General features: G+C 35.3%; 1 protein-coding gene across 17 annotated transcripts in view; it reads right to left on the bottom strand.

The window, feature by feature from the left end:
- AHI1 (Abelson helper integration site 1) overlaps window positions 1-23,463 on the bottom strand; it is a 209,768-nt gene that overhangs the window by 78,795 nt on the left and 107,510 nt on the right. For 15 of the 17 annotated variants that reach the window (XR_009054263.1, XR_009054264.1, XR_009054262.1 and 12 more), the window contains one exon: window positions 6,484-6,539. Coding sequence is in view for 10 of the 17 variants with exons in the window: in XM_057738527.1 (XP_057594510.1) it covers window positions 6,484-6,539 (56 nt within the window). In the remaining 7 variants the exon portion in view is untranslated. Of the gene's footprint in view, window positions 1-2,734; window positions 2,765-2,812; window positions 2,842-6,483; window positions 6,540-23,463 lie in introns of those variants that run through there. The other 2 variants (XM_057738533.1, XM_057738534.1) reach the window with 2 other exon arrangements.

Below are 23,463 nucleotides of genomic sequence, written 5' to 3' on the forward strand. Positions count from 1 at the left end.
AGACAGGACATCTGGTCTGGACCCAGTGTTCTTAAGCCTTTTTCTAAAGTTACTCCTCAATGCGAAAGACCTAGACATGTTTAGGGAACTGCAAGCAGCTCAGAGTGGCCAGTGTGAGTAATGGGGAAAAGCTGGAAATGAGTCTACAAAGGTAGCAGAGGGCTTCAGATCACATGCTAAATAGCTTAGCCTTCAACTGGTAGGAGACGGGGTGCACCACAAGATCTTTGACACATGATCATATTTATGCCTTGGATAAATAACTCTGCAGAGAACGGATTTGGGAGGTACATAGGAGAAGACGCATTCCTTACGGAGCTTTTTCTAAAGACTGGATACCTGCCTCCTTCCTGGACGGGGCCTCTGGACACCTACTGTGAAGAGTCTGCTTGCTCTCCACTCATGATGAAATACAGGACTTCCCACAACCTAGGCCTGAGCCTTCTGAACACTGGATCTCCCTTCTGGACCCCAGAGCTGTGCAGTGTGGCTCTATCAAGCATAACAGATTTAGACCTTCAAACTCATCCTCTTTTCTGAGGTCCAAGACTATATTCTCAGTTCTCTACTGAACATTTCTACTTGTTCATGGCTTCTGGTTACCTGACATTTAACATGTCTAAAATTGAATCTATTAACTCTCTAAAAATCATCCTTCATCCCTGTTTTTTAAAAAAGTCTGTTAACAGAGTCCTCATTCTTTCAGTAACCTATGTCTCCAGCCATCATTAACCTCTTTTCTTTTAAATTTCTATCATCAGTTCTAATTTACAAATCTTTCTCATAAGCACACCTCTTTCTTTTCCATTTCATTTCCATTGCCCCTTCCTTATTCAGACCCTTAGCACCTCGAATGTGGATTATAGTAGCCTCACAGCTCACTCTCTTCCTATCTCCACCCACCTGCAATTTCATGAACTGCTTTTAATTTTTTAAAAACATTACCCCTTGATCATAGTATTCTCATACTCAAATGCCTTACTGTTGCTTATATTGATAAACTCTTAATTCTTTACCTAACAGCCAATGATCTTTATAAATCATGCCCAAATTCCTTTTTCTTAATCTATCTCATGTTCTGAAATGCTCTGCTTGAGGCAAACTGTCTCCACCTATAAACTCTGTGTACTTTCCTTCCCCTGTGATCTTCAGTCACACTGTTACTCTGGTCTAGAACATCCTATTCCTTTTAATATTCCATCTTTCCTTTATGATCCAGTTTAGCACCTTCCTACTGTAAACAGCCTTCCCAAATCACTCTAGCCCTGGGAATTCCTGTAGCACTCAAGGCCCATCCCATATTCTCATACTTGAGGACAAGCTGCCTTGGTGACATGACATCTGTACTACATTACTCTGAACTTCTATCCATTTCATGTACTGAGATTTAACTGTTTACAGTTCACTTTTCTAATTAGACTAAGAGCTCCTCAAAGACACACAGCATGTTTTACTTTTTTGTATTTCTACTTTCCCCTCTGCCACTCCCACACCTTCCCAGCACTTGGTACTGTACTGTCCTATGGGCACTGTACCCGTAATATTTGTTGATAATTTAGAAAATAAATTCCTATTATGCCACTGTTATGTTACAGTCCTCCAGTAATAGGACACTTTCAGAATTTTAAAACTTTGTCAGGTTGAGAAACTCAGCAAAGTCAAAAGAGAACTGGGGGGAAAAGTCTGATAAAAACAAATGTCAGTAGAGTATGCTAATGCAAAAAGTCAACATAAGCTTCATAATTTACAAGGTCTGGAGAAAAACTAATGTGCAGATACTTAAAAATGTTATGGATAACTCACTAGTGGTCTTAAAAAAGAACCTACTTTGCATTTACATTTGAATTTCAATAGAATTGCTCTGAATTGCTACTTTATTGATAAGTGAAAACAGATTCTTTTATGACCTAAGTTATAAAAGCTTATAGTTTATCAGTTCCCTCTCCACCCTGCAATTACCTTCAGGAAGAGATTGGATATAGGTTCTATTTTATGAGTTTTATAGGGGCACATTTACTCTAGTTTACATACTAAGAATTCCTGGAAAATTCTATAAATTGGAGAAAATAAAGTGCTTCTTTGGAACAAAGACATTTCACTTGAACTCATGTACTTATCCATAAACAAGCTGCCCCCAACAGCTTGTTTCACATACTAAAATGTGAAAGACATATTTCACATAAACATATGTATAAAGTGTATTAAACTAATGTGCAATAGTGCAATAGGTAGCAATCTTGTGAACCTAGAGTGGGCTAAACAATGATAATAATCTAACAACAAAAGCAACTCAAAATGTTGTAGAATGAATATCATATAATCTATAATCATATAATCCACAAGAGGCTCAGAGTAAAGTTTAATTTGCATGTACATTTATGAATAAGTTTACTGTTAAGGGCAAGCAACACCACAAACAGCTCAGATGTATTTTCAGAATAATAAAATACACTAAAACACAGTAAAGTTTACCACTGATGAAAAATCATGTCACAAAAATTTATCATTCAAGCCCTTAGAAAACCTAGAAGGAGTGCAACCGCAGAATGAAGGAATAGCTTTCTAAACTGGCCTTATAACAACGGAGAATAACGAATCGACATTTAAATTTCTAATCAAGCTAAGATTTTATAATTCTTAACAATTTATGCAACACTTAGATGGATGGCAAGAGTGTTCCTTAACTGGTATAACACTGATGAGACAGCCTGGAGTTTGTTTCAACCTGTCGTGGTAGATGTGTGGACGTCTATGAAAACATAAGCTGTAAGTTTATAAACTGACAAAAAAATCCCTTTGTTAAAAGAAAATTTGTTCTCATTAATGGGCGTTGTGGGATCACTGAATAAAATAAGAAGAAAGAAACAGTATTACTTAGCGTTACAGGTTTGGAATGCAGAAGCTTTACAAAAACGATTGACTACAATAGGCCATATTGATGTTATCTGAATTATATCATATCAGTTTTCACTGGAAGTGATTCAAAAACAGTTCTCCTCAAATCACTAAAAATTCTTTATATATTCAGCATGGCTTACCGTGTTTTAATTCCACCAGAAAACAGGAAAAGTTATGGGAACTGCTCTGCATATGACTGTATATTAAAGGGCAGGTATGTTTTAACTAAGTTCTTTGTGTAATAACCTAAAATAAGAAAAGACCAGACGTGTGGGTGGAAGACTTCCTTATGCTAGTTGCTATTTCTCTTTGGTTTTCAAATTAAGTCCTTCATTTAAAGTAACTGTGGGACCCAAGCCTATGCCGATTTAACTATTAACTAACATTTACACCTGCCTTTCAGGGTTCAGACAACGACCTCTGATTAATCTGAGTCTGATATTATCCTTAATTTGCTGTAGGCTATAAGCAGGGGCAGCAACTAGCTCTTAAAGTGGCATGATCTAATTATTTTCATGTAATCTAACATTATGATTGTATAATGTCTTATTTGCTTTTCCTATAATAGTAACATGTCTGAGTGAACACCATTGAGGCCAGAAAGCAGTGAAAAAAACCCCACACACATCTACATCAAATCTGAGCTAAGACATTAGGCATAAGGAAAATAAAAGGAAATCTGTAATACATGAACAGGCAAAACAGGCTACCTATACAAAAGAATAACTATCAGGCTGATATTGAATGTCTCTCCTGAAATACTAAATGATAGAAGGCAAAGATGACCAATTTCCACAATGTTTTGAAGAGAAAAGGTTATATTCAAATAACTAAAAATCCTGGCAAGCTGTCTTATGCAAAGACAGATGAGATATTTTAAAATATGCAGAGTCAGGTAATATAATGCTCATTTATATTTCTTGAAAAGTAACTTTAAAATATACTCTTAAATATGGACAAAATTAAGAGCTCCGAATGCAACAGCAAAAAGAAAGTAAGTATTGATTATAGCCAGTTACGAAGAAAGGTTTGATTCTTTTTTGGTGGAGGGGGTCATGCCATGTAGGGATATTCTGTTTTACTTTCTATCAAAGGCACCTCAAACACAGATGTGTTTATTTATGTCAAAAAAACCTCCAAACAAAAAATTAAAATTCATGCAATAAATGAAAAAAATGGGAAGCAAGTAAATTAAAAAGAGAGTGAGAAAGAACACGGAACAAAGGGACAAAAGGGGTTTTGTCCTCAGGCTAACCTATATTCAGTTAAAGAACACTGCATCCCACTATAATGCTACAGGATCAAACTATCCTCTGTAACCGTATAGTTTACAGAAAAGCTCATTCCAACCTGAAATGTCAAGAAACACATCTTTCCCTGTCACAGAGGCCTGAGAAAGTCTTGTTCCCCTCCCCTGCCAAACAGTAGTAAGTAGTATCTAGCACTCTCCTAGACCCCAGCCATTCGTGGTAGTACTTAGAGCAAGAGGAAATGTAGAGAGGTAGGCTAGAAACTGGTGGCTAGGTATGAGGACAAGAGTCATTCAGGACCTCAGCCATTCAGAAATCCTGGCCCACTCCTCTTCTATTTTTTTTTTTCCTCAGGCCCAAAGTCTTTCTCCTTTTCAGCCAGTAAAGTACAAAGTTTGAACTTACAAATACCCCACTTTGTAAAATTTTTAGACAGACTTTTTCCTGTTTCTTTTATCTCTAAATATCTTCTTCTCTTAAACCCTTTAGGGAAAATAAGGGCATATTGATACAAAGGATGAAAATTAGGTACAATTACATTTCTGTGAAAATCAGACTTTATCTGTCCTGGGGCCCAGCAGAGATTGGGTCATGAAGAGACTTGTGAGTCTATTTAGAGGTTATGGAGAAAAGGCCAAGGTTAACTGTTAGCAAGCTGGGAGACTATGCGGGAGAGGAGAAAGGTAGTAGAATATGCTTAATTTGTGGTAAAGAGACAGAAGGAGAAGAGCTCAGAAAAAGACATCAGGAAGGAAGACTGGCTCAAGTCAAACCTGGGGAACTAATGAGTGTTTGGGGAGTGTCTGTATAAACCAAGTATTTTAAAACTTATCGACTACACAGAGTAGAAATATTATTAATATATTAGGAGCTACCATTTAATAATCCAACTGGGAGAACATAACCAAAGACCAACAATACCTAAACTATCATGCATTAGATTTTGTTCCTAATTCACTGGAGTCACTTTGAGATTAGGGCCCTACTGTAAATGGTAATACCATTATTTCTCATGATTTCATGAATATTTGGTTCAATTATCATTTAATTAACATGGGAATCTGCCATCAGCTTACAGGGTGAAACAGAAAAACCTGCCAGGTGGCACTTTTCTGAGTTCTAAAATGCACAAAACATCTAGAAATGTAAACAAGGTGCTGCAGGAAAGCCTACACGAATAAAATAAATTTCAAAAGTATATAAAATAATCCAATGAGTAGATTATTCAAATGCCTTAATATAATTAATTTTCCATAATGGCTAGCCTTCCGTTTTTAACATTAATGAATACAATTTACATAATGTTATGGCTACTCTGTTAGCATCCTTACTAAAGGACAACTGGAACAGACTCTACATCCATGTGCTTTTTTATGATTATGCTGATGATTAATTCCTCAAACACCAGTCTTTTCTGAAGCCCCACACATTACGTTACTAAACATGCTGAATCAATTATATGGATTTATTACAGCTAGAAAATGGAATCAACTTGTCTGTGAGGAAAATATTAATTATCAATAAAATTCAAATACAGTTTAATACTTGTTTATTTTCTAAAAAAGGTATTATTAAATCTTTCTCACAATAGGAAACGCTGAATTATATGGAGAACTTGAAAGAGTTATTATATAGAAAGGCTAAGAAACAAGAGTATGCTTAGGGAAGAGACAGCCTCTAGTCTGTTTCCTATGAATCTTTCAGGTGGGAATCAGCATCTGAAGCGTATTTCATACCTACAAATACTATATACAGAGATTAGAAGGGAAACTTAATTGTCTTCCTCCTATGTTATCTTCTATAATTATTTTAAATAGATACTGTAATTATTAAATGCTTTTTGTTGTCTAGTAGTACGAGAAGAGGGGTAAAAGATTAGATTTCACTTCTATAATAACAGCATAGTAATCTACAAGAGAAATGAAGCATAATGGCCTACTTTAACTATCACAAAACATTCACTCTAAATAATGATGCTAGTGCACAAAATAACACTCATTTTTACAAGGGTGTGAATCAATCTGCATGAAGATTTACAGTACTTTATCACAGGAATAAAGTATTTTCAAATTAAAAACCATTCTATTCATAACATTACTATAAACAATAAACAAGTACCTGTCATGATACAGCATCTTACTTTCCTATATCTTAGCAAAAGTTGGTAGGTTTTCTTCATTAATTAGAAAACATAAGGTTAATTTTTTGAAGGGATATAACCCTTGGCAAAAGGGAGGTTACAAGAGTTTCCTACAGTGGCATTTTGTGTTACTATAACCAGTGTCATTTTGTGTCTTCTTAACAGTTTTAACAGTGTGGAAACAGATTGCCTTACCGTTGGTGCTGTATCTACATGGTGGTTACAAGGCTTTCTTTCTATGCTGATAATCCCTGTGAAATGAAAAGATTGTGAATATTTGCTTATTATACCTATACATTTTATTTTGAAACACTATGACTCCTACAGCTTACAAGAAAAAAGCCCCACTTGGATGGCAGAATCCTTTAAAGTGGTATCAGGAATTCTTTGGTCAGAAACAGCTGGAGAGTTTAGCTAACTAAGAGACCTGACTCAAGGTGAGCTAAGCCAATTTTCCCATTCAAGCGGTGTCCCGCAATAGCATAAGACATGTCCTTATTTTGTTCTCAGTTCAAAAATTATACCATTATCTCCCTCTGCTGCATTTCTTCCATAAAGGTTTTGCTTCTGTCTTGAGGTCATTAAGCTTTCATAAAGAAATATCACAAAGCCTATGAAAAGAATCACTTCCTTAGGTTCTCAAAAAGAATAAATAAATCCATTTGAATTTTTCTTTGATCATCTGCCTTTCTACTATGATATAGTCTGCTATGTATTCAATCACCACGGAGTACCTGAAGAAAAAAATGTTCCCCCGATTCTCTCCTTTAAAACAACAATACAGACTGCTAACCTTGAGAAAAATAATCATTTTATCATGTATAGATTTATATTTTTGTTCCCAGTGTCCTCTACCACATTTCTTTGTAATAAACAGTTTCTAAGGATGTAACACATTGTATCTCATCTGTAAAGATACTGGTTCAAAGTCAAGCTCAAATTTAAAATGAATACAGGTATGGCTCTCATTTACTTTTTCAATCTCTATAATCAGCAAACCAACATGTAAGTAGTTGAATAGTTTGTTTAAATAACGCTAAAAGCTGTCACAAGCAGGCCTGGTTAGAAGTGAGAATTACAATGTATTGTTAATAGCAAACAGCACAATTCCTAGTTGAAACAAAACACTAGTTCCTCTCATTTATAGGCATTTGACTCATTTTTCTTAAAGTATAATAAATGACATCAACACAAAGCAATCACTTTTATCACCTTTTCAACAGCATATTCAAAATGAGCAAAATAACTATGAACCATGATTTTAAACAAATAATTTCTGTTTCATTTAAAAAAATATTCTCAATATCTATTGTTACCCAATGAAGTGTAAAGTGCTATGCTACCTTTATTCAATCATCTAATATTTAGTTGTAAGTGGCTATTTGGCACTCAGTGATAAAAGATAAATTATAAAGGATAAATTATGATTTCTGACCTTAAGAGCCTAGTAACGCAGATGTGCTTTTCTGAAGAAATACTGTACACCAAATCAACAGTTTTGTCTAAATGTAATAACAAAGTCTTTAAAGTAATTTTGATGGAAAGACATTTTTATTCATAGATAACACTGGCCTTCAAAACAATTTTCCTAAAACCCAAGTAAAACATATTTGAAAATACTCAGATAATGCTGATTCTTATTTTAAGACTTTAATCACACTGAAGTACACAGAACTAATGGTGAAATCCTCACCTTCCCAGCCCCCACATTCTCACAACCCTCTATAGCTGCAACCACTGAGAAGAGTCTGGCACGATACACTGGCTTTTAAATGAGCGTGGTCATACCACGGGGTTCAGGAATTAGCAACATCTTACACATGTGTTCTCACTAGCATAATCTGACTGCCATAAAACAGGCCTAGGCTGATTACTGATTTTAAAATTCTTCTCCAATTAGAAAGTAATTTCAAAATGATGAAAATAAAAAAAACTAAAAAAACCCCAAATCTACATCCTTAGCTTATGAAAGTACAAACAAAAAAATTACATGTTTTACAGTTTCAACTTTAAGATAAGAATGTTTCTTGAAAACTAGGATTTTAAAATGGATTATCTAAAGATATAAGCTTAGTTTTAAACTTAGATTGCCTACTGAAATAACATCATTTGGAAATACAATCATACCTGTTTGTTCAAGCTTTCAGTAGAGAATATACTGAAAAGAATAAGCTTAAGGAAAAACACCCCCAAATAGTTTGCTATTTTAAGTAACTTTTACCTAAAGAAATCTATATTTATATTTTATTTCACTTTTATCTGGTCAAACATTCCAGATGCTTCTGTGAAAGCAGTTCTTGGATGGGATTAACACTTAAATTCGCAGACCTTGAGTAAAGCAGACTGCCCTTCACAATGTGAGTGGGCTTCATTCAACTAGTTGAAGGCCTGAAGAAAAACACTGACCTCCGCGGAAAGAGGGAACTGTGCCAACAGACTGCTTTCATCAGGATATGTCTAAGTGCGTCTTTGTTATCATTAATCTTTCTTGGGACTTGATAACCCTTTAATCTGCAGAATCTTATTCTTCTGCTCTGGGAAATTTTATCCCATTATTTGTTTAATTCTGCAGCTCATTTTATTTTTACCTTCATAATTTTCATCTTTTGATAATTATCCCACTTAATCTTCTAGGTGAGCATCTTCTTTTTCGCTTTATCTAATGATTTTACAATCTAAAATCATGTTTAGTTCCTTACCAGAGGCCTACAAAGACTAAAGGCAAGAGGGATGGCAAACCCTGGACAGTATCTCAGAAGATGAAGTTTTTTTTCTGGGATTTCAGGGCCAGTGTAGCAGGCCAAGGGTGGGAGTGGGAGGGCTGAGTCCTCCTCGGTGCTGAACAAGGACTGGTGCATGGAAACCAGGCCTTGTCTCAAGGCGTGGGCAAAATACGGGTTTTCCAGGGTTCACTGAGGGCTCTCAGCCAGCAGAACCTATAAACCCTCTAGGTAACTGGCTGTTATCTGTCAATTTAATGTTTGCAGTACATCAAGGGCCTGCCAGATCCTATGGACCACAGTGGTCCTTAAAAAGGGGCCTATACGCCAAGGGGCCTATCCACTGGAGGAGTCTGCTTCCAGGACCAGTTACTAGGAGATGGCTGTAACCTGCAACTGATGAGACTTGAGAGGAGCAGCTTTCTCCTGTGCCTCAGCAGAGAGGTAACAGTTGCACAGGTTTGCTTTTACTTTTTTGGTACAGCTCAGATGGCCAGCAGTATAGATGAGCCTACGACCATGAGCATGCAGAGAAAACCAACTCTGGTAAGGAGTTTCAGTAACGTGAAGATGAGCAAATAACTTTAGACAACTGGTAGTGCCACTGAGAACAATGGAAAAATCAGAGAATCTCTTAAGTTAAAATAAAAACAAACAAAACTCAACAGCTATTAAACATTTTAAGATAGATAATAAACAACAAAGACAACACCATTTTAAAGGGAAGAAATAGTGGCTTTCAGAAAGTAAATCAGAAGATGGGTCACACAACCAAGGAGCAGCAGTACCATTACTGAAACCCATACATCTAAATCACAAGCCCTCCAGACTCATGTGTGTTTGCCTAGCCCCTGCGGTCAGGATCTGATTTAATTCACTTTTGTATCCACAGTGCCTGATCCAAATGCTCAAAATACAGAAGGTCCTCAAGAGTTACCTCAAATATTAACTGAAAGAATTAATCTCTGCCATGTCCACTGGGTTCATATTCTACAATGCAGTGTTAACTGTGTGTCTTAGTCATCAGAATGTTTGAATTAATGTTTTAGGGCTCTTTTTAAAAACGTTAATTAACTATTTCCTTTGGTAATGTTTCTAAACCTACTGTAAAACTGAAATGTATTATTTAAAAATTTTCCTAATTTTCCAGACATTAATACACTCTAGAGAAGATAATGGAGAAATTTTGTGCTTCTTGGGAGATGCTTTAGGTATTTTACTTTGTGGAAAATCAGAACATGACATTTTACCCCACTCGTACCTGACTGATTTGAATAGCAGAATTATATATTTTTTAGTTTCCTCAGTCTCTACTAACCTTCAAGTCAGGACCACGATCAAGGAAAGAAAGAAAAAAGATGATCAGATTTACTGTAAAAACAAAGCAGGCAGGAATAAGTGCCAAATTCTGAAGCTAGAACATATATCCAGCAATCTTACATATCATCACCAAATGACTATGGGCTACTCACAAAGCACAAGGCACGCTGCTAAGGACAGGAGAACCTCTATCCTCCCTTCTATGAAACCTTCTAAAGAGTTATTTGTTTTAGGCAACACTATAACTATGCAACCTAATTAAGTTTTGGAAATTGTCATTAATCTCTATACGGGGCAAAGGGAGAATCATGCTTTGATTATCTATGGGTAGGAGAAATGACATACAATTTATTATATTCTAGTAAAATACATCATTTTAGATCCTTACTGCCAAATTTAATATAAAGATGTCTGTATGAAAACTGCAAGCCCTTCTCAAGAAAAGAAGTAAAACCATTACTCAGATAATATAATTTATACCCAGAAAGTCCAAAAGAATCAATGCTAAAACTAACACAACCAATAGCAGAACTCATAAATCAGAAACTCGCCAGAGTATAAAATTTAATATACAAAAATCAATACCCTTTACATATTCGGACAACCAGTTAGAAGACATAATGAAAAAGAATACTTCATTTATAAGATTATCATAAAAGAGAAAATACTTGAATAAAAACAAAAAATGCACAAAACAGTATGAAGAAAATGTTACAGTACTTCTGAAAGACATAAAAGTAGTGTTGAACAGATGGAAAGACATCCCTTGTTCTAAGACAATATAACATCACATAAATGCCAATTCTCTCTGAGATAATACATGAATTTAATGTGATTTTAATAAAAAAGTTTTTGCTTCAGCACCAGACAAGTTTATTCTAAAATTCGTACAGAAGAATATGCAAGAATAGCTAGAAAAATCCAGGGGGGAGAAAGAGTGATGACTGAAAATAAATACTAAGCATCAATATATATTGTAAAAAGCCTTTGTAATTAAAACACTGTGGGGATGACATATGAGTAGACATGTAGACCAAAAAAATATATTAAAATCCTCAGAAGATGATCCAGGACTAAATATAGCAACACCAATAGTGGGACAACCTGACAAAATATGCCACCTGACATGATGCAAAAAGGCACGTATCACTTACAGTATTCTTGCCAAAAAAAGTCTGGCTTGGATATAATCATGATAATATAGACAAAAGCAAAACAGTGGATATTCTACAGGACAACTGGCTCTGGCAGAGTTTTTGTCATGAGAAACAAACAAAAAAAGATTCTAGATTTACTGAGATTAAATGAGACTAAAATAACATAATGACCAATATAAGTGCTAATCTGGACTCGATACTGTATAAAATAGGTAAGCAAATAAAAAATTACTTAAGACATTTCAGGCACAACTAGGAAAATCTCAATATAAACAGTTTATTAAATGGTATTATAGTATCATTGATTTTCCTAGATGTGATCACGGAACTATGGTTATTTAAGACAATATCCCTCTTCTTGGTAGATATATAAATGAAGTGTTAAAAGCAAAGAGGCAAATGTTGTGAATTTAGAAGTTTTATTTTACTTACTTTTTTCAACTTTTTTGTGGTTTTAAAATATTTCAAAATAAAGTTTGAGAAAGGATTGTAGGTCCTTAAGAGACTTTTAGTGATCATATAGTAGGCAAGCAAATTTCCAATGATTTTGAAAACTGGAAAATCTTCCACGTAAACAGAGTAAACAGGTTTAAAATCCTCACTGAAGAAATTTCTCAGTGTTATTTAAAACAAAGAACCAACAAAAAACCAAAACATTCACCCTGGATTGATTAGAACACCTTCCTAAAAATGAGAGAAAATTCCACAATTAATGCATGAATGTACTTATATTTGACATGTTGATAGTTCCACTCAATAAATCTACTATGTTTATTAAAAATAATAATTTTCTGGGAAAATTACTGTTCGGTTCAGAGATATGAGTTATTTATAATCCCTACTATTAGATTTTGTTCCTTTACAATTAGGAAAAAAAATACATTCCAAAGGACAATTTCTTAGTATAATATATCCTGACTCTGGAGCCACTGTGTAATGTATTGAAAGACTGGCTTTGGCCATTATTAGATATGTGACTTGGGCAAGTTATTTACCCACTCTTGATTTTAATGTTTAAAATATCTGATCCATAAGGAGATCAAGATGGCAGAGTAGAAGGATGCTGAGCTCACCTCTGTCAGTGAACACATCAAAAAAACATATATACATGGAGTGATTCTCACTGAAAACAAACGGGAGACTGACAGAAAGACTCTTCTACAACCAAGCTTGTAAAGAAAGATCACGCAGAGTTGGGTAGGAAGTGAGGAGAAGCGATCAGGTGGGGACCCATGCCCCAAGGAGGGGACACAGAAGAGGAGGGGGCTATCAGGGGATCAAAGACCCTCCGTGAGGAGTAAGGGGTTTGAACCATATACTGGGCACCCTAGCCCTAAGGTTCAAAACCAGGAAGATGTGTTCCCTTAGCAGGTTGGAAAACCAGTGGGACTTAAAGCAGGGCTGTAAGAAATTGAGACTTCACTTATAAAGAGTGTGCACATGCTTGCCTACTCCCTGAAAAAGGCGGAGGAAGCAGACTGAAACTGCACAGGGCTCTGGCCAGTCTCCCACAAGTGCCCTAGCACGTAACCCAACCTGCAGCAGGTGCCTGCTCTAGCCACTCTTGCTCTGGTGCAGTTCCCCCTAGAGCAGAGGTGCTGATGCTGAGGACAGTGGGCTCTTGTAGGGGACAGAGCCAGCTTGGATCTGCACGTGAACAGGGTAAGGGCAGCCATGGCTGACACTCGCTCAGGTAGCACATCAAGAGTGGTGTGCAACTCTGGTGTGCCATGACCATCCCAGCATGTGCCCAAGACTGGGGCAATGGCTGTCTGCTCTTGCTCCAGCACTGTTCTCCTTTGGGGAGAAGATGCCATTGCCAGGAGTGGGGAGAACGCACACTTAAAGGGATGGAATAAGCTCAGTTCTGACCCTCAGGGCTTCTGTTCCATCTCCTTGGGACCCACCCCCACTCCTGATATGGTGGTGATGCCCAGTGAACACAGGAGAAGCCTGGGCTCACACCTGGCTCCAGCTCTGGCCCCTTCATCTCTAGCTCCACCTCCCACCAAGGTGCTGCCAGCACATCCCCAGGGAATGCATGACCCTTGCTCATTTCAGATCTGGCTCTAACATCAAAGCCACTGGGCACACGCAGACTACATAGGATGCTCCCACACAAGAACACCTCTTCAAGACTGCAATAGTTAACTGTTTCACCTAATTCCGTAGAGACATAGAAAGTTAAACAAAATAAAAGGACAGAAGTTTTTGTTTCAAATGAAAGAATAAGGAAAAAAACCTGAAAGAACAACTAATGAAACAGATAACTTACCATATAAAGAGTTCAAAGTATTAGTAATAAGAATACTAACTGAACTTGGGAAAAGAATAGATGAATAAATGAGAATTTTAACAAAGAACTAGAAATCATAAAAAAGAACCAGTCAGAGCTAAAGAATACAATAATTGAAATGAAAAACACTAGAAAGAATTAACAACAGACCACATGATACAGAAGAATGCATAAATGATCTGGAAGATAGAAAAGTGGAAATCATCCAATCAGAACAGCAAAAAGAAAAACAAATTTTAAAAAAATGAGGACAGTTAAGGGACCTCCAGGACAATATCAAGCATATTAACAATCACATGTTAGGGGTCCCAGAAGGAGAAAACAGAAAGGAGTTAAAAATAGATTTGATGAGATTATGGCTGAACACTTCCCAAAGCTGAAGAAACAGATTTCCAGTTACAGGAAGCACAGAGAGTCCCAAACAACATAAACCCAAAGAGACCAACACCAAGACATATCATAATTGAAATGGCAATAAAGATTAAGAGATAATTTTAAAGGCAGGAAGAGAAAACAGTCATACACAAGGTATCAGTCTTTCAGTTAATTTTTCTGCAGAAACTTTGCAGGCTGGAAGGGAGTGGTATAATATATTTAAATTTAAAGTGCTGAAAAGGAAAAACCTATAACCTAGGATACTCTACCTAGCAAGGTGATAACTCAGAATTGAAGGAGAGAGAAATAACTTCTCAGAGAAGCAAACACTAAGAGTTCACCATTACTAAACTGATCCTACAAGAAGTGTTAAAAGGTCTTCTCTAAGTGGAAAAGAAAAGGCTACAACAGGAAGAATTTACAGGAAAGGAAAAATCCCAATAGTAACTGCAAATATATAGTAAATGCTATGTATCAACCACTTAGGCTAGTATGAAGATTAAAAGACAAAAACTGTAAAATCAATCAACTATAACTACATTAAATAGTTAAGAAATAGACATGAAAGTATAAAATATGATATCAAAAACACAGAATGTGGGGGAGGGGAGGAAAAAATAAAGATCTCTTAGAACGTGTTAGAATTTTAAAACAAGCAGATATAGTTATAGGTCAACATATATGAACCCCAAACCACAAATCAAAAACCTACAACAGATACACAAAAATTAGAGGGAAAGGAACACAAGAATACTACTGAGGAAAATCATCAAACCACAAGAGAAGAAACTAAAAAAAGAAAAGAGAGAACTACAAAAACAACCAGAAAACAACAAAAAGGCAATAAGTATATAATTGGCAATAATGGTAAAAATGGCAACAATGGTAAAAAAAAAAATGGTCTCCAATCAAAAGATATAGGGTGGCTGACTGGATATAAAAAGATGCATCTATATGCTGCCTATAAGAGACTCACTTCAGAGCTAAAGACATACACAGACTGAAAGTGAGAGTATGGAAAAAAATACATCACATGAATGAAACAAAAAGAAAGGTAGGGTGGTCATATTCATACCAGACAAAGTAGACTTTAGAACAGTGTCTATAACAAAGACAAAGAAGGGTATATAATGATAAAGAGATCAATACAAGAAGATAATATAATATTTGTTAATATATATATATATATGCACCTAATATAGGAGTATCTAAGTATATAGAGCAAATACTAACAGACACAAAGGGAGACACTGACAATAATACAATAATAGTAGGGGACTTTAACACCCCACTTATATCAATAGAAAATCAATAAGGAAACACAGAATATCAATAACGAAATAGTGGTCTTAAACTACACATTAGACCAGTTGGACTTAGTACATATCTGCATGATATTCCATCAAAATAGCTGAATACACATTCTTTTCAGGTGTACATGGACTGTTCTCCAGAACAGATCACATCCTAGACCATAAAACAAGTCTCAATAAATTTAAGAAGACAGAAATTATATTAAGCATTTTTTTCTGACCAAAGGGGTATGAAACTAGAAATCAGAAAGAAAAATGGAAAAAACATAAACATGGAGACTAAACAACTTATTACCAAAAAGCCAATGGGTTAACAAGGCAATCAAAAAGGAAATCAGAAAATATTTTGAAGACAAATAAAAATAAAAACACAACTTTCCTAAATCCATGGGACTCAGCAAAAGCAGTTCTGAGAGAGAAGTTTATAGTAATAGAGGCCTACATCAAGAAATATGAAAAATTTCAAATAAACAACAAAACCTACTATCTAAAGGAACTAGGAAAAGAACAAAAACAAAGTCCAAAGTCAGCACAAGGAAGGAAATAATAAAGATCAGAGAGGAAATAAATGAAATAGAGACCAAAAAAAAAACCAACAGAAAAGATCAGTGAAAACAAAAGCTGGTTTTTTGAAAAGATAAAATTGGTAAGCCTTTAGCCAGGCTCATCAAGAATAAAAAGAAAGGACCTAAATAAACAAAATAAGAAATGAAAGAGGAGAAATTACAACCAATAACACAGAGACACAAAAAAAATCATAAGAGAATACTATTAGAAGTTATATGCCAATAAATTGGACAATCTAGAAGAAATGGATAAATTCCTAGAAACATACAATCTTCCAAAACTGAATCAGGAAGCAACAGGTAATCTAAACAAACTGGCAGTGAAAATGAATCAGCAATAAAAAAAAACCTCCCAGCAAACAAATCTAGGATCAGATGACTTCCCAGGCGACTTCTACCAAACATACAAAGCATGTATGTATTATCCTTCTCAAACTGTTCCAAAAGAACTGAAGACAGTGGAACACTCCCAAATTAATTCTAAAAGGCCATCATTACCTTGATACCAAAATAAGACAAAGATACTGAAAAAAAATTATTGGGTAATATCTTTGATGAATACAGATGCAAAAATCCTCAACAAAATATTAGCAAACCAAATTCAACAAAAATAAAAAGGATCATACACCATGATCAAGTAGGATTCATTTCAGGGATGCAAGGGTTGTTCAGTATCCACAAGTCAATCAATGCGATACACCGCATTAACAAAGGTAAAAGTCACACGATCATCTCCATAGATGCAGAGAAAGCATCTGACAAAATTCACCAACGATTCATGATAAAAACTCTCATCAAAATTAGTATAGTGGGAACATGCTGCAACATAATAAAGGCCATTTATGACGAACCTACAGCTAACATCATACTCAATGGTGAAGAGCTAAAAGCTTTCCTCCTAAAATCAGAAACAAGACAAGGATGCCCACTCTCACTATTTCTATTTACCACTGCATTGGAAGTTTTACCCACAGCAATCAGACAAAAAAAGAGGAGGGGAAAAAAAAAAGGAAATAAAAGGCATCCAAATTGGAAGGGAAAAAGTAAAACTGTCACTACTTGCAGATGATATGATACTACATGTAGAAAACCCTAAAGTCTCCACCAAAAACAACAATTATTAGAACTAATTAATGAATTCAGTAAAGTTGCAGGACATAAGATTAACATACAGACATCTGTTGATTTTCTATATGCTAATAATGAACTATCAGGAAGACAAGTCAAGAAAATAATCTCATTTAAAATTGCATCATAAAGAATAAAATACCCAGGAATAAACTTAACCAAGGAAGTAAAAGACCTACACTCTAAAAACTATAAAACACCGAAGAAGAAAACTGAAGATGATACAAAGAAATGGCAAGATACTATGGATGGACTGGAAGAAGAACTAATATTGTTAAAATGTCTATACTATCCAAAGCAATCTACAGATTTAAAGCGCTCCTCATTAAAATAGCCATGGCATTTTTCACAGAACTAGAACAGATAATCCTAAAATTTGTATGGAACCACAAAAGACCCTGAACACTCAAAGCGATCTTTACAAAGCTAGAAGTATCATATTCCCTGACCTCAGACTACACTAAAAAGCTACAATAATCAAAACAGTATGATACTGACTCAAAAACAGACACATAGATCAATGGAACAGAATAGAGAGCCCAGAAAAAAACCCACACACTTATGACCAATTAATCTACAACAAAGGAGGCAAGAATAAATAATGGAGAAAAGACAAGACTCTTCAATAAGTGATATTGGGGTAACTGGACAGCTATATGTTAAAAAATGAAATTAGAACATTTCTTCATACCATATAGGAAAAAAAAAGCTAAAATGGATTAAAGACATAAATCAAAGACTGGAAGCCATGAAACTCCTAGAAGAAAACATAGGTAGAACACTCTTTGACATCAATTGTAGCAAATTCTTTTTGGGTGGGATCTGTCTCCTAAGGCAAATGAAGCACAAGCAAAAATAAACAAATGGAACCTAAACTTAAAGGTTTTGCACAGCCATGAAAACCACTGACAAAATGAGAAGATCATCTACTGAATGGGAGAGAATATTTGCAAATGAGATGACCAATAGTTAATATACAAAATATATAAACAGCTCATACAACTCAATATCAAAAAACACATAACCCAATTTAAAAAGTAAGCAGGAGACCTGAATAGACATTTTTTCCAAAGAAGCCATACAGATGGCCAACTGACATATGAAAGGACCCTCAACCTTGTTAATCATCAGAGAAATGCAAATCAAAACTGCAATGAGATATCACCTCACACCCGTCAGAATGGCTATTATCAAAAAGACCACAAACAACAAATGTTGGCAAGGATGTGGAAAAAAGGGAACTCTAGTACATAGTTGGTGGGAATGTAACTTGGTGCAGCCACTATGGAAAACAGTATGGAGGCTTCTCAGAAAACTAAAATTAGAAATACCATATGATCTAGCAAGTCCTGGATATATAGCTGAAGAAAACAAAAACATTAATTCAAAAAGAGGGACTTCCTAGGTGGTGCAGTGGTTAAGAATCCACTTGCCAATGCAGGGGTCACAGGTTCGAGCCCTGCTCCAGGAAGATCCCACATGCCATGGAGCAACTAAGCCTGTGCGCCACAACTATTGAGCCTGCGCTCTAGAGCCCGTGTGCCACAACTACTGAAGCCCACATGCCTAGAGCCCGTGCTCTGCAGCAAGAGAAGCCACCTCAATGAGGAGCCCGCACACCACAACGAAGAGTAGCCTCCGCTTGTCACAACTAGAAGAAAGTCCGTGTGCAACAATGAAGACCCTATGCAGCCAATAAATAAATTAAAAAATTTTTTTAAAAAACAAAGAGATACCTACACCCCTGTGTTCACTGCAATATTATTTACAATAGTCAAGGTATGGAAGCAACCCAAATGTCCATCAACAGATGAATGGATAAAAAAGATGTAGTGTATATATGTGTGTGTGTGTGTGTGTGTATGTGTGTGTGTATATATATATATGAGATGGAATACTACTCAACCATAAAAAAGAATCAAATTTTGCCATTTGCAACAACATGGATGGGCCTGGAGGATATTATGCTTAGTAAATAAGTCAGACAGAGAAAGTCAAATACTGTATGATATCACTTATATGTGGAATCTAAAAAGTAATCTAAAAGTAGTGAATATAACAAAAAAGAAATAGACTCACAGATATAGAGAACAAACTAGTCGTTACCAGTGGAGAGAGGGGAGGGGGGAGGGGCAAGATAGAGGAGGAGGATTAAGAGGTACAAACTATGTGTAAAATAAATAAGCTACAAAGACATATTGTACAGCACAGTGAATATAGCCAATATTTTATAACTTTAGAAGTATAATCTATAAAAATATTGAATGACTGTTATACATCTGAAACATAATACTATAAATCAACAATACTTCAGTTAAAAAAAATTTTATATTTGTCATAGGTTTTCAACAGCCTTTAAATACATGTAGAACTAAAGTTTAAAGGAAAAAATAGTAAGCATTAAAATGAAATATTTATATGACAAAGGTTAGCTATTCTAACAATGAGTTCTAAGGGTTTGCCTCATAAATCTGAGGTTAAAATATTGACTTTAACATACATTTAATAAAAACTTATTTTTATTATACAATATGCACACATACATATGTATGTATGTACATAGATATATGTACACACACACACACATACACATATTTATATAAAATCTGCCCCTCCTCTCTATCTCACTACTTAGTTTGGATGCTCTCTCATCATTTGGATTATTGAAATAGCTTCCTAATCCAACTCTCTGATTTGCTCCATGAACCTTCCAATGACATCCTACACTGCCAGAGAGAGTCTTCCAAAGGGAAAATTGTTATCTTGTCCTTCTACAGCTTAATCTTCAGGATAAAAATTACCCTCCTCAAGTATTTAACTCAAACTGCTTAACTCAAAATGGCGTGCAAAACCTTTCGGACATCCCTTAAAGTTCAGGTCAAACATTCTGTTCCCTAGGAAACACTATGTGATTTTTCTTCTCCTGATCCACTTTTGATTTAGATACCCTTCCCCATCTCTCCCTCCATTAGTATTCCTGTACAATCCTCTATCACAGCATTTTCCTCACTATACTTACTAAAGCTTGTTTTAGTTTCTTGTGTCATATAGTTTATCTTCAATAAATGCTTGTTGAATGACTGAATACATGAGTAGAGAAAATGAGAATTATAAAAATATCTTGCAGTAGAATAGGCTACAGATTCTTCATCGGTATAGTCATCTCATATTCTACATATTTTTCTAAATATTCACCTAAAAGTGAATTTTTAATAAATGTGAACCTTAAAGTGGTTTATCCTCATTTAACCTGGTAAAATGTTAATATTTATTTCATATTGGATTTTTCAGGACGCTATGTAAAGTCCACTACATATTTCAAAGATTTCAGAAAGAATATTCTTTGAAAGCTGCACTTTTCATATATTATATGAAAAAACTTCTCCGAACTCAGAAACATCAAAGGCTATGGGCCTTGAGTCTACAACATTTGGATGTCTATACAGACCACAGAGGTAAAGCAGTGAATATTCAAACCACAAATTAGTAGGCTTTCCTGTGTTAGTCATGGAATCAGGTAGTGACCTGCTCTCCAGGAGTATGTAAACATGAATGAGTATGTAAGACACTAGGAAGTGGGGTAAGGGGCCCCTAAATTTGAGACTAGTAAATTAATGCTTGTGAAAAAGTATAAAGCAAGCAGGGAGAATAATATATCCATCAGACAATGTGACTCCTGGTTTCAGCCCCACCACCAATAGTGAGTATAATTCTGTCTTTCTATGCTTCAGTTACATCTCATACCTTCTGGGAAGATTTCCTGGCTGTGCCAGTCTCTAATCATCTGTGCTATTTATTTCCAAATATTAGTCAAAAGATTAAATTCACTGATCCAATGACTATATAAAATTAGCATTTCTTTGACTCATAAACTGATATCCAAGTAATTTAATTGTGCTAACCAATAACTGGTCGAAATCCTACAGTACTTATCTCTATTTAAAAACTACCAAGAACTGCATAAAATCTTTAGTATTTGATCAGTTTCCTCTTACTCTAACAAGAGACTGAAGTCTGTTTAAATCACATCTTTTGTTACGTGCTCTAGATATTCAATCTGAAGACAGCTATGTTTCTTACAAACTTGTGACACATATTTATTATATAAACAAGGACAAAAATACTTCAATTCTGTGTTCAATCCTTAAAACATAATTTAGCATCTCTAAGTCTTTAATATTGATACTAATTATTTGAACAATGTTATGGTACCTCGCAAATCACAAGTACAGCTACAAAAAAGATGACGGGTATACTCATATAATTCAGGTATTTCTTTTTTATTCAGATTTGTTACTGCAGTGAAGAATTAAAAAAAAAAAAAAAAAAAAAAAAAGACATTTAGCACCAAAAGAAGCTTTCTGTATTTGCCTGTATTTTCCATTGTTTCCTTTACTGTCTTTTAAGGTAGCAAATATCCAAGCTATAAGCCTCGTAGTGATCCTAAAGGTTCTTAGTGTTTTCAATAACCTCTTCAGCTTCTCTCCCTAATTCCTGTGGATTCAAAGACTACACATATGCCAGTGCCTCCTTAATGTATACTTATGCTCCAAGCCTATATTTCAAAGTATGCAGTTTAGTTCCTAGCACAGGGCTTGACTCATTGTAGGACATTTAAAAAATAAGGTTCAACTAGATGTACAAGCTATTTGATGTCTCACTCCAGATGTCTGCCAGGCATCTCAAATGCAATATATCCAAAATATTGAATACAATTCATTATCATTTTCCCAATATTCCTATATTTCCCTATTTTTGTTAATGGAATGCCACCCACTCATTCACCGAAATTAGAATCCTTAGTTATCCTCAAATTCTACTTCTCTACCTCTTACCATTCACATTCCAAATTTCTAATACTTTAATAACTTAACATTTCTAGCTTCTTACTTCAGTCCTTTTCTCCCACCTCAATTACTAAAACAATCTTTTAACTGGCCTTCCTAGCTGGAATGCCCTAATACCTTTTATAATTAACAGTCTTCTCATCTTAGAACTATTACTTTAAATATTGCTTTCTCTACAAGGAATTATTTGTCATTACATCATATCTGCTCTCCAGTACACTTTGTCCATATTTTTAACTATAGCAAGTATTAAACTATAAACTCCCACCTACCTCCCCCTTTTAAAAATACATCTCTAGTGAATACTGCCTGTGTCAGGGACAGGGTGGTGCTCTGCACTTCATTTATGAAAGGTTCTGTATGATCTGGCCCCGTAGGATCTTGGTTGGGTATGCTATTCTTCCCGACAACACAGCTTTCTTTATTCTTCAAAATTCTGCTCGTGTTACCTTCTTTGTGAAGCTTTCCTTGACCACCCATGAGAAACAGCAATCTAACCCCACTCCCCAGTTCACCCTGTCCCCTCTTCTTGCCTTGTTATTTATTCTGTATTTATTTGCTTACTGTCTCTCTCCCCTGGAAGGTAAGCTTAAACAAGGACATGGATTATTATCTGTTTTGTTCACTGATACATTCACATAACACTTGTAACAGTGCCTGGGACAAAGTAAGTACTCACTGGGTACTTACTGAATGTATGAATGAATCTTGCATTCCCAGAATCTGTATATGCAGGAATTAAACATCCCTTAGAATTAAAAAAAAAAAAAAAAAAAAGAAGAAAGTTAACATGAGAAAGGATTTAATAATGGAAAACTATTTTCATCTACTACAGTGGTAGAGTATTGAGAACATAAGAAAGTGAGAATTTATTTTCCCAGGCCCATCCATAAGAGATACAATTTAAATGCCAGCAAGAGATAATAAATTTAAATTCTGAATGTAAGCATGATAATTTAGAAGACATTTTCCACAACTCAAAGCAATGAGAAGTCACTTTAGAAATATGATTATGCTATATCAACTTTTTCCTTGTTAAAGTTCAATGAATATTAAGAAGTACATTAATTCGCCTAACTGCTATACTGTGCATTTGTAACTGCCTTTAACATTAGTTTTTAAAGTGTTTTGCTTTCAACTGTTTATTAAATCTTCACTTGACAACACACAGATTGAAAAGGCTGAGATGACATTAAGTATCAAGCCTCATAATATTACTACAAAAATAAAATTAAAAAGAAAAAAAAAGGAAAACGAGCCCCCCCCCCAAAAAAAAACCCCCCAAACTTTGTTCATTCTGGATTGGCCAAAATAAAAAACCTGCTCACTGCCTACTTTGCTCACACAAATTTAATAGCTGCGAGATGGGAAAGACTGGATTCCTTTCAAAAAAGAAGGGCAAGTATACACAACACACACACGCACGCACGCACAGTGTCACTCACACACATTA

Source organism: Hippopotamus amphibius, chromosome 6 (genome assembly GCF_030028045.1).
Source record: "Hippopotamus amphibius kiboko isolate mHipAmp2 chromosome 6, mHipAmp2.hap2, whole genome shotgun sequence".
Taxonomy (NCBI): domain Eukaryota; kingdom Metazoa; phylum Chordata; class Mammalia; order Artiodactyla; family Hippopotamidae; genus Hippopotamus; species Hippopotamus amphibius.